The 12,589-nt window shown below is 45.3% G+C and overlaps 1 protein-coding gene across 1 annotated transcript; it reads left to right on the top strand.

Moving 5' to 3' along the window:
- Positions 1-9,008: 9,008 nt before the first annotated feature.
- Positions 9,009-12,244, top strand: IL1F10 (interleukin 1 family member 10). Its single transcript, XM_005889990.1, has 4 exons — positions 9,009-9,040; positions 11,236-11,321; positions 11,624-11,751; positions 12,032-12,244. The coding sequence occupies exons 1-4, from the start codon at positions 9,009-9,011 to the stop codon at positions 12,242-12,244; spliced, it is 459 nt and encodes a 152-aa protein (XP_005890052.1).
- Positions 12,245-12,589: the final 345 nt, after the last annotated feature.

Genomic DNA, 12,589 nt, shown 5'->3' with positions numbered 1-12,589 from the left:
TTTCATTGCTCACTCTGCAGACATCTGGGTATAGGACTGACCTCTCCCTTGTCCTCATCAAGCCCTTTATGAAACTTTGCAAATGACCCATGAAGGAGAATTACAATAAAGCAGTTTGTCCCCAGAGAATACCATGCCTAAGTATCTCTGCCCCTTGTAAGTGGGTGGATAGATGGGTAGATATTCTGATTGGTGGATGGATGGGTAGATGGATGGATGGATGGTGGATGGGAAGATGTACTGATGGATGGGTGAATAGGTAGATGAACTGATGGATTGATGGATAGATGGATGGATGGACAGATGAGTGGCTAGATGGACTGAATTAAGCAGTATCAATCAGAGGCCCAGGTGTTCTTCACCCCTGCCCTGCTTACACTGTGTCATATACCCTTGTAGTCTAGGGCACAGGGCACCTGCTCAATCCCAGGATAAATCTAAGGTCAATGTCTTCTGACTGCAGTAGATTTCTTTAGACATTCATCTCATCAAGCTGGTACCAATTAATAGAGCCTGTTGAAAAACAAAGATGTCCCTTTCATCTTCCCCAACAGGGGCTATTCACAATATCATCAACTCCCATTCTCACATTGCCTTGATGGCCACAGCCTGGCTACGGACAAAAATTTGTCTTTAGGCCCTTCAGACACACTCACTCTTGCCTCTTCTGCCTCCCTAAGTCTAGATGGAGCCCCATGGGAACCAAAGGGAAGGTGATATGAAGATGTCTGACCCCAGCATCATTTATCTGGCTGCCAAAACCACCAATCAACGACGGTAGCTTTGAGTAGGGTCCCAGCACTTGGCTTCTGCGAAGGCTTTATGGGCGACTCTCTCCCCTTTAACAAACATTCATTAATGTTCCCACCTTCTTATTAGCTAGACTGTGCCAAAGACCTTGTAAAATCCCATTGCCTTTCTTCCCCATCCTGGAGCCAATTATAAACATTGCTATAGGCTGACCCATCCTGATCAGGCAATATAAACTCAGTGTAGACAGCCTGGAGAAATCAGTTGGAGGTTCCAGGCGCCCAGGATCTGCAGGTCAGTGGTGGAAGGCAGTGTTCTCTCTTTTTCTCTTTTCTTATCCCTCTATCAATAACTCTGATTGGCAACCTCCCTTTAATTCCTCCTGGCAAGCTCTCTAGTTAGCAAGGTATCCCCTACATAGATATCATAGGATGCTAAATAAGTCTAGGGACACATAAAAGAATTTGAGAAGAAGGTATAGCTAAGTCATGTCAAGGTTTTTAAATGTTTAGGATGACAGATTTTAAATAAATTTTAAAATACTTTTAGATTTATTTGGCTGCATTGGATTTTTTGTTGCAGCACGCAGGATCTTTTGTTGTGGCACATGGACTCTGTAGTTGTGGCTCAAGTGATTAGTTGCTCTGCACCTTGTGGGATCTTGGTTCCCTGATTGGGATCAAACCCATGTCCCCTGCATTTCAAGGCAGATTGTTAATCACTGAACCACCAGGAAAGTCCTCAAGGAGCACGGATTTTAGAAAGTAATTTCAAAAGAAATCATTTAGGCCAGTGGTACCCAGCAATGTTTGATGAAGCCTGATTTTCTTTAGGGATGCCCCAGTGCCTTTGGAGGGGGGAGGCAGTGTAATTAATATTTTTTTTTCATTTTTAAAAATTAAAAAAATTAAATTTTATTGTTGATTTACAGGCTTGCCTGGTGGCTTAGCAGGTAAAGAATCTACCTGCAATGCAGGAGACATGGGTTTGATCCCTGGGTCATGAAGATCCCCTGGAGGAGGGCATGGCAACCTACTCTGGTATTCTTGCCTGGGAAATTCCGTGGACAGAGGAACCTGGCAGGCTACAGTCCACAGGGTCGCAAAGAGTCAGACACGACTAAAGTGACTGAGTATGTGTGCATGAATGCATAGTTGGTTTACACTGTGTTAGTTTTTGCTAAGGAGCAAAATGAATCAGTTATATATGTTTGCACGCATGAATGCATGCTAAGTGGCTTCAGTTGTGTCCGACTCTGTGACCCTATGGAGAGCAGCCCACCAGGCTCCTGTGTCCACAGGATTCTCTAGGCAAGAATAGTGGAGTGGGTTGCCATTTCCTTCTCCCACATTTCCCGAAGGAGGGGAAATTTCCCAGCCACCCGAGACCAGGCCCTGGCCTCGCCAGCCAGTCAGCACCTTGTACAAATGACTGAGACCTGTTTCATAAGACATTTCTTTCAACTCAGGAGGCACCAAAGAATTGGGGTCAGCAGCTTGGCATGCTGAGAGAAACATCAGGTTCCTCCTATCTCTGAGAGGTAGCCAGGGAGGTAAGGGCCAAGGCAGAGTCTATTCTTTACTGGCATCTACACAGACACGTCCTTGTTATTTAGAACAATCAAAGTTTCCAGTGTAAAAACCTGTGGGCTTATTGCATCTACCCCCTGATGGTTTATCTTTTTCTTTCCATCAGACCTGCCATGAGGGCATGGTTTGTTAATTAATTTGTTTATTTCCAGGGATCTCAGACTCACAGATCCTTCTAGGCATACAGAGAGACTATTAACACAGTGAAAGTGAAAGTTGTTCAGTCTTGTCCGACTTTTTGCGACTCCATGGACTGTAACCCACCAGGCTCCTCTGTCCATGGGATTCTCCAGGCAGGAATACTGGAGTGGGTAGCCATTCCCTTAGTTGTTTAGTTGCTCAGTCATGTCCATCTCCTTGAGACTCCAATAGACTTAGCCCACCAGCCTTCTCTGTGCGTAGAATTTCCCAGGCAAGAATACTGGAGTGGGTTGCCATTTCCTTCTCCAGATATACAAATATATCAACTCATTTTTCAGATTCTTTTCCCATTTAGGTCATTACAGAATATTGTGTAGAGTTCCCTGTGCTATACAATAGGGTCTTATTAGTTATCTATTTTATATAGAGTAGAGTGTTTGGTTACCAAGGGGAAAGGTGTAGTGAGGGATAAATTGGGAAGTTGAGATTGACATACACCCAGTACCTACTTCAGTGGTCAATGCTTACTGGGTTCCCATATCTCCATTTCTCTATGATTCTGCTAAGCAGGTACCTTTTATCCATTTAATTTTCCTTAGGTTCCCATGAAAACTTTTCTTTGAAACTTAAAATAGTTTTGAAAACTACTGATCTTGCCCGGCCTCTCATTCTAATGATAAGAAATTGGAGGCCTAGGGACAAAAAGGGACTTTCCAAGGTGGCAAAACAAACTTGTAGTAGAGTTAATTCTAGAACCAACCTTCCATTTGAATCTGCAGTATGTGTCCTACTTGTAAGCATGGATGTATCTCAGCTGGGGCAGGTGGAGAGAGCTACAAGCTTTGTTTTGTGGCCTAAAGAGCCTGTTCAATTTAATAAGGGAAATAAATGTCTACATATAAAACAATAAATAACGCAATGAAACTTAGTGGGAGTTCAGAGTAGGATTGCAATGGTAAAGAAAATAGTCTTTAGACATTGAGTCATAGAATCATTGATAGTTTGATCTGGAAAGAATTTTAAGATCATGATTTATAGATGCTGAAACTGAAGATTGGAGGTTAAGTGACATGACTTTGTAAGTCTGACCTGATAATTAACTTGGCAGAACTAGATACTCAACTATAGATAATACTAATGGTATTATAATTATGGTATATTATTATCTATCTTGAATTCACAAGATAACATCCTAAGCACTTTTCTTTCATATCCCATGGAGCTACAATCCATCCATTTCCACAGGTGCAATGATCATCTTTCTCTGATGCCTCCCAAGCCCAGATTGATCATCCTCTATAATTATCCATCTATAATTATCCATCTATAATTATCTATATCCATGTCCAGTGACCTTAATGCCAAAAGATCTGAATGGACAGCAATTAGATGGGATGACTTTGGAGGTAGGGAAATCAAAGATAACTTTGAAAATACTTATGAGGAAAATAAGAAAGAAGTCTCATTACCTGGGAGGTGGTTTAGTGTCCACGGAGAAGTGAATACACCTAGAAAAGTGTATCATACAGTGGGAAACCACTGTAGACTGGAGTGGGGTGGGGGTGTGATGAGAGCAGATACAAGTCCAGAAACCTCAGATAGGTTGGGCTGTACTGAAGTTGGAGAAACCAGGAATATAGGCACAATTCTAATGGCTATGAAGAAAACAAAGGTTATATTTTAAAGATATAATTTATTGGAACTTGTTGATACATCTGTCATAGAGTCAAAAAGGTAGGAGAAATTGTCAACAGTTCTCAGGTTTTGGTCTCACTGTCTAGGGGAATATTATGGCAGCAAGAGAAATGATCCTGGGAGGGATGAACGGACTTGGAGGAGGAGAAGATGAATTTGACCTTGGATGCATTTGGTTGAGAATGATGGCAGGATATCCAGAGGGTGGTATCCTGGAGGCTGCTGGAGATAAAGGATGATCAATCTGGGCTTGGGAGGCATCAGAGAAAGATAATCATTGCACCTGTGGAAATGGATGGATTGTAGCTCCATGGAACATGAAAGGAAAGTCCTTAGGATGTTAGCTCATGAATTCAAGGTTTAGGGATGACCCCCACAAAAAAGGAAGAATCCATAACGGACCTGAGAAGCAGAGAATGGAGAGGTGTGAATCAATATCAAGGGATCCAAGGGAGGCAGTTGCCAAAGATCTGACAAATCAAAAAAATCATTGGATTTGACTCTACAGAAGTTAATATTGGTCTTGAAGAGAACAGATTCGATGGAGACAATGTGTAGGAGGATGAAGGAGAGGGTGGGATCAATGTGAGTGTGATGTGCAAAAGAGCTTAAGGAAGCCCAGGGATATTTTTTGGTGATATTGGGTCCAGGACAGGTGAATTGATGAGAACTGAGATAGCCAAAGATGGTGTCCAGAGAGGGCTATAGCCTAATGTCCAATGAAAGGTCACTTGGAGACAATTGGGAAGGGAAAGCTTTGGGGAGTATGTGGTACTTTGGGAAGAACTATGGCAGATGCTCCACACCAGGAACCCAGGCTCTCTGATGAACTGGAAGCCAGCTTCTCATTCCTACTCACTTCTCTACATCATAATCTATACCAAGACCCCAGGCAGGGATTCCTGATTTGGGGGTCTTTAGGAGAGAAACAGGTTTGAGGCCAGACCAGGAAAAGAGGCTTCTAGAGTCCCAGAGATCCTGCTGGACTGGACCATTCTTGACTTTCTGTTGGCTCTGAGTTGACATTGACCAAGACGGGGAGTCATCAGCCTGTCTGGCCTGAAGCTTGGCACTCTACTTGATCTGCCCCAGCCAGCCCTTGGCACAGCACCAGGCTGCCCATATTTCTGCTGCTCCAACCAAAGTTTCTCCAGTAGTTTGGCTGAGAGTGAGTATCAAGGCCATGCTGCTGTCAGCCTATAAGGGCTGGGGGATCATCTGTCCTTTGACACTTAAAGTGTCATCCAGCATTAATACCATTTGGTTGCATGTTTGAAATGCAGAGTTTTAGGTCACCCCAGACCTAGGGAATCAGAATCTATATTTTAACAAAAGCTGCAGATGATTTATATGTTCATTCAAGATTGAGAAGAACTGAACTCGTGTACCATTTCCCCAGCCCAGTTGATCACTAAGTCACTTGAGGAAACTTTAGTCCAGGAAACAGTACTTCTCAGGAGTCCTCCAAGTGATTCAATGCACAGGCACATTCTGGAAAACTAATGACTTGGATTAAACACTTCATTTTTAAAAAAACTGAAACTTAGCATATACTTCCCCCATTCCAGTATTCTTGCCTTGAGAATTCCATGGACAGAGGAGACTGACGGGCTACAGTCCATGGGGTTGCAAAGAGTCGGACATTACTGAGCGACTTTCATTCATTCACAAAAGAAATTCATATTCATATAAAGAAAAACGTTGAAATGCTAAAATAAATAAATAAAAATCACCCATAATCATGTCAGCAATAGATAAGTGCTGTAAAATATTGATCATCTTTGTTTCTATGTATGTGGGTAGATTTAAATGAAAACATAATGCACACAGTATTTATAACCTGCACTTTTCACTTGGTATTTTGAACATTCATATATCATAAAATGTTTTTCTACAACATTGTCTTTCATGTACACATACTTTCTTATTTACCATAATTTTTGTTGCTGTTGAGTTGCTAAATTGTGTCTGACTCTTTTTGACCCCATGGACTGTAGCCTGCCAGTCTCCTCTGTCCATGGGATTTCCCAAGCAAGAATACTGGAATGGGTTGCCATTTCCTTCACCAGGGGATTTTACCAACCCCGGGATTGAACCCATGTCTCCTGTATAGATTCTTTATCACTGAGCCTCCACTTTCTTATTTACCATTTTTACCAGTCACCTATTATGGGAAAATAGATTATTTCCAATTTCTTCCTATTATAAAATATGATGCCATGAACATCTTTATTATTAAATACTTGGGCAATTCATTATTTTTCCCTTAGAATATGGAAAACAGATGAAATTACAAAGTACACAGAATGCTTTAAGACCTTGATTCACATCACCAACATCTATCCAGAATTTGTACTCCTGTTGGTGTTCCATGATCCTTTGTCCTTACCAATGCTCAAACTCTCACTGCAAAGCTGAGAGAGAGGAAATGACCTGTTCAAGGTGATCAAGTGGTAGGTCCTGTACTAAAAGGCACCTTGACTACAGCTATCCTTCTAACATCCAGGCCAGGAGCTCAGGGAGGTTGAGATGGTTGGAAGTCCTGCCATCTGCAGGACTTCCATCTTGTAGATTCCTAAAATGTTGCTCAGGATCACCCTCTCCCTCTCTGAGCCCTGCTTCTTCATTTCTACCTTTCGCCCATTTCCTCTACATTTCTCCTTTCTCTCCTCTTCTCTTCTCTTTCCCTTCTTCCTTGGTGAGAGAATCAGATTTATTCTTTAGCCTCAGCCCTAGCCATCCTTGTATTTACTTTTCTGGACTCTTCTCCAACTCCTCCCAGCCTCATGCCATGATTGGTTCTGGGTTTCTTTCTGTGCTGGATTTTAGAATGGCCTTTCTGAACGTGATCATTTCAGGGAAAAACTCTAGGGATAGATGATCCAACTGGCAGGAGTGGAGCTGTGTGAAGCTCTGTGGTCTGGGATCTGTATAGAGGTCACTGGCTTCAGTTTTTGGACCATTTCTTCCCCAGAACACAAGTCTGTGTCTCATGTGTGTGCTGTTTTCCATCTGGAATAGAGCAGGGAGTTTGGATAACCTCTGGTAGGTCACAGTCTCAACAAAGCATCCCCCAGAACAATGCTCTCTACCTGCAGGGAGATCCTGCCCATCCCTGGTGCAGGCTGCAGGTTCTTCCTAGAAGTGCTGCCCAGAGGAAGTCAGGATGGTGTCTCTAAGGCCAGGCTGGGGAGTGGAACAGGGCCTAAGCCAAGTTCTTCCTCAAACTGTGATGCTGGAGCCCACCCACCCCCATCTAAGCCCTGGGGAATGTCTCTTGGCTGAACTCTTTGGGGGTACCTTCCATCCTGTTTCCCAGAGCTGGCCCCAGGGCACGGTCATGGCTCATACCCCTGCCAGCTCAGCTAGATGTGATCCTGCATGGCCTTAAAGGAAGGCGATTCAGAGGGCCTAGAACTGGCTGGACTGGGGGCACCTTGGTGAATTCTCAGAGGCCAGCAATAGACAAGTTCCTGGTGAGAACTTTTTGCCTTGTGATGGGGTGATTTGGGGCCCTTGGGGTATCTGTTCTCCAGCTCCACCACCTTCCCTTTTCTTTTCTTAAAATTTCAGCCATTCTTTTTTAAAATTTTTAATTGAATTATAGTTAATTTACAATACTGTGTTAGGTTCAGTTGCCCAGAAAGTGATTCAGTTATACATAGATAGATGGATAGATAGATAGATGGGTTTCCCCTGGTGGCGCAGTGGTAAAGAATCTGCCTGCTAAGCAGGAGACATGGATTTAATTCCTGAGTCAGGAAGATCCCCTGGAGGAGGAAATGGCAACCCACTTCAGTATTCTTGCCTGGGAAATCCCATGGACAGAGGGGCCTGGTGGACTACAGTTCATGGAGTCTCAAAGAGTCAGATAAGACTTAGTGAATAAACAGCAACAACAGCAGCAGTATATATGTACAATTCTCTATGCTATACAGGAGGTCCTTATTAGTTATCTATTTGTATATCAGTTCAGTTCAGTCGCTCAGTCGTGTCCGACTCTTTGCGACCCTATGAATCGCAGCACGCCAGGCCTCCCTGTCCATCACCAACTCCAGGAGTTCACCCAGACTCACGTCCATCGAGTCAGTGATGCCATCCAGCCATCTCATCCTCTGTCGTCCCCTTCTCCTCCTACCCCCAATCCCTCCCAGCATCAGAGTCTTTTCCAATGAGTCAACTCTTCGCATGAGGTGGCCAAAGTACTGGAGTTTCAGCTTCAGCATCATTCCTTCCAAAGAAATCCCAGGGCTGATCTCCTTCAGAATGCACTGGTTGGATCTCCTTGCAGTCCAAGGGACTCTAAAGAGTCTTCTCCAACACCACAGTTCAAAAGCCTCAATTATTCGGCGCTCAGCCTTCTTCACAGTCCAACTCTCACATCCATACATGACCACAGGAAAAACCATAGGCTTGACTAGACGAATCTTTGTTGGCAAAATAATGTCTCTGCTATTTGTATATAGTTGTGTGTACATTTTAATCCCCAACTCCTTATTTATGCCTCTCATTTCCCCTTTGGTAACCATAAGCTTGTTTTCTATGTTTGTGAATTTCTTTCTGTTTTGTAAATAAGTTCATTTGTGTTATTTTTAAGATTCCACAGATTAACAATATTTTATGATATTTGTCTTTCTCTGTCTGGCTTAGTATCATACTTCACTTGGTATGATAATCTCTAGGTCCATCCACGTTGCTGTAAATGTCATTATTTCATTCTTTTTTATGACAGGCTATGATTCCATTATGTATATGTACATCTTTTTTATCCATTCACACTCTGACAGCCCTTTTTTCCCCCCTCAGTGAGGACCCGTAAGCCTGCTTGCAAAAATGTGCTCCCTTCCCATGGCAAAATACTACATGTAAGTCTTCCTGGAGTCTACCTTTCCTAATCAGGGGTCTTGGAATGAGAGAGAAAGAAGAAAAGAAGGCTGAGTCAGAAGGATGAAGTTCCCTCTCACCCAGAAAGCTCAAGTGCCCCATAATTAAGGCACTTACCATAATCACAGAAGCTTTCTTCCCTGAGCTTCTGCAAGAAGCCAGCCATCTACTGCCTTGCCTTCATCCTGAGAAATCTACAAGGGAGTGTTACTAAACCCATTTTATAGATTTGAAAACTGAGGCTCAAAAAGGTTAAGTACCTGATGTCACACAGGACTAGGACTCAGACTCACATTCTCTGTACTGCTTCAGCCTCCTCTCTCTAAAAGCTCAGAGATAATTTTGAATCTCAATGATAGCATTTCATATATTAACCTCTGTGGTTTTTACTCCCATTCTGGGCTTCTAACTCTTACTTTTTTCTCATTTGATATTTGAGTCTTTACTTTTCAGTTACCGCTTTATTATCCATGTTTTTTGTTGTAAACTATCGTGAGCCCTTCAAGGAATGAGTTTGGGCATAATAAAAATAGAATAGGGTTAACACCTGGGACGCATTCCCTCAGCTTCTCCATGACGACTTTTTGTGACTGAGTCCCTCCCCATGGACTGTAGCCCGCCAGGCTCCTCTGTCCATGGAATTCTCCAGGCAGGAATACTCGGAGTGGGTAGCCATTCCCTTCTTCAGGGGATCTTCTTGACCCAGGGATTGAATCAGGTATCTTGCATTGGTAGATAGGTCCTTTACCACTAACGCCACCTGGGAACATTGTCTTCTCTGTGGCCCCATCCTCTCCTAGACGTGGGGGAATGGTCAGGGCCTCCAGGAAGTTACAGCATGGCTGAGAAGGCAAGACACATGTGCATGGAGCCTGAAAATGACAAAACAGGATGTCAGCTCTCTGGGGTCTCTAGCCTGGGTTCTGTCCCTGAACAGAATGTGGATGGCAGTTCCTGGTAGTTGAGGTTGGAGGGAGAAGGCCAGCTGCCAAAACAGGTTCTTTTCAGGTCTTCATTTTTACTATACAAGGGAACCTGCTTTAAACACATACAGTCATGAACTCAGGGTATTATAATGAGCTGTTACTGAGAAAGAAGAATCCCCTAGAAGTGGTGGTGTTGGCCCAGAGGTTCTGCCCTTGAAGGTAAGGAGCATCCCCAGGCCTGAGAGCAACTGATAGCCATCTCTGAAACCAGCCAGCAATGGGTTAACCTTGTGGGCATGGCTTTGATCTGCACAGACTCACCATGGTTCCTTTTCAGCCTCCCTGTACATGTTTACACTCCCACACTGATCATTAGAACCACTGCCAACCCCACTGCCAGTCATCAGGGCCCTGCTCTGACTCTCTGCTGACTATCTATATTTGGTACACCCAAAGCGGCCTACTCCAGCCCCCTGCCCCACCCCTTACATACTTGCATGCTGGAGGGCTGGAGGGTCAGGAAAACTCTGTACACCTCAGTGAGAAGACCCTGGCTCCCATCACTGCCCTGAGGGCCTGACAGGGGCCAAGTTTGGTAAAGACAGAGATGCAGTCTCTGAAAAATGCCCAGCCCCAGGAGAACTTTCCTATAGCCTATGGCTAACCTGGTCTCGACCTACTTTTGGATGGAGTAGCGTCCCTACTTCTCACCTGCAGGATGTTGGAGCAGTCTAAATGCAGGTTGGGAAAGAATTTCCAGACAGAGAGCATTCCAGAAGGGAGTGAGTTTATTAAGAACAAAGAGCAGAGATAAGGAGGACACTGCAAGTGCAATGGGCTGACCTCCTGACAGACCAGGGAAAGATAGTTTTTGTGAGTTAATAGCTGATTCTTATAGCCTCAGGACAAAGATAATCCCTGCTGGAAGGATGGCATTGGGTGATTGGTTGGGGTGTTATGGGGTGTTTACTGCAGCAGGTGTCTTTGCTTAATTGGGAGTCAGGAAGCTTGTTAGCGATGATCAGGGGGGCTTTGGGGAATGGTTACAAAAGGGCTCAGTCAACTTTGCAGGTGATCTTGGTTCTAGGTTCCGCTTCTGTGACCGTGATGCAAGGCCTTGCACCTGTGGCCTAGGGCAGGACTCAACACAGAACTGCCAATGAGCAGGTCATTCAGAGCCTGTAGTGGAAGGGCTGTGGGGTCCAGGGTGTCTGAAGGGGGTGGACAATCAACATCGATTCCTGTTCCAGAATTAAGGATGCAGAGCAGAAGGCTCTGTACATGAGAGATGGCCAGTTCCTGGTGGGAGATCCCAATGCAGACAACTGTCATGCAGGTGAGCATCTGGGGCCTTCACCTCCTGGGACTCACACAAATTCCATCTGCCCCAGGCTCTCCTTCCCCTTCTGTCTCCAGTGACAGTGAGAATTGAGGCAGGGAGAGCTCTACCAGTAAGCGATCAGGGCCCTGATAGGAGTCCCAGCCTGCATGCAGGGGCTAGGTCAGCTGTGCCCTGGCCCAGTTCCTTCCTACCCAAGCTTCCTACCCAAGCTTCCTACCTGAGCTCTTAAGCTCGCTTAAGAGCTTGCAATCTGGGTTCCCCTCAACACCTGGCTCTCTTCTCTTATTCCCTCCCAGAGACCATCTGCATACTCCCCAACAGAGGCCTGGAACGCACCAAGTTCCCCATCTTCTTGGGAGTCCAGGGAGGTAGCCGTTGCCTGGCATGTGTGGAGACAGGGGAGGGGCCTTCCCTGCAGCTGGAGGTGAGCAATCGCACCCTGTGCTGGGGGCCCCTACAGACCTCCAGGGTGGTCTGGCATCTCTCTGCCTGTCTGTGGTCCAGCAAGTTCCACACGTCCCTCTTGTTTGGATTTCTACCATCTCCCTCTGCACCCAGTGCCCAGATCCTTCCCTCTAGAACCTGCAGAGGGAATTTCCCTAGCGAAAGACTCACCTTTTGGTTCCCTCTTTGGCCAAGCCCCAGAAGCCTCGAGGGCTGACAGTCGGCTGTCCCATCCAGCCTCCTCTGCCTTGCCCCCACAGGATGTGAACATCGAGGACCTGTACAAGGGCGGAGAAGAGGCCACCCGCTTCACCTTCTTCCAGAGAAGCTCAGGCCCTGCTTTCAGGCTCGAGGCTGCTGCCTGGCCTGGCTGGTTCCTCTCTGGCTCCTCTGAACCCCAGCAGCCCCTGAGACTTACCAAGGAGAGTGAGCCCTCAGCCCGCACTGAATTCTACTTTGAACAGAGTCGGTAGGGAGGCAGGAAGCTGGGTTCTGGCCTGGTGCTCCCAAACCAAGCTCATCCTACTGAGGGTTGACCAGAATAATGGCCCCCTCAAAGAACTCCACATAATGATCTCCAGAACCTGTGGATATGTTACCTTACCTGGCAAAAAAGGGACTTTGCAAATGTGATTAAGTGAAAGCTAATCCATCCTGGGTTATCCCAGTGGACCCTTCATGATTAATCATCAGGGTCCTCATATGAGGGAGGCAGGAGGGTGAGAGTCAGAAAGAGAATGGAAGATGCAACGCTGCTAACTTTGAAGACGGAGGAAGGGGCTGTGAGCCAATGAATGCAGGTGGTTCCTAGAAGCTGG

The sequence above is a fragment of the Bos mutus genome, chromosome 11 (genome assembly GCF_027580195.1).
Source record: "Bos mutus isolate GX-2022 chromosome 11, NWIPB_WYAK_1.1, whole genome shotgun sequence".
Classification (NCBI taxonomy): Eukaryota; Metazoa; Chordata; class Mammalia; order Artiodactyla; family Bovidae; genus Bos; species Bos mutus.
Note: the sequence above shows the minus strand (reverse complement) of the source record. Positions and strands in the feature narration are given on the sequence as shown.

What these genes read in the sequence shown, in the direction of transcription:
- IL1F10 (XM_005889990.1), top strand. Translation starts at nt 9,009, where the DNA reads ATGTGCTCCCTTCCCATGGCAAAATACTACAT. An exon ending in CCCATGGCAAAATACTACAT is followed by an intron (nt 9,041 to 11,235) that starts GTAAGTCTTCCT and finishes TTCCTGTTCCAG; the next exon opens with AATTAAGGATGCAGAGCAGA. An exon ending in TGCAGACAACTGTCATGCAG is followed by an intron (nt 11,322 to 11,623) that starts GTGAGCATCTGG and finishes ATTCCCTCCCAG; the next exon opens with AGACCATCTGCATACTCCCC.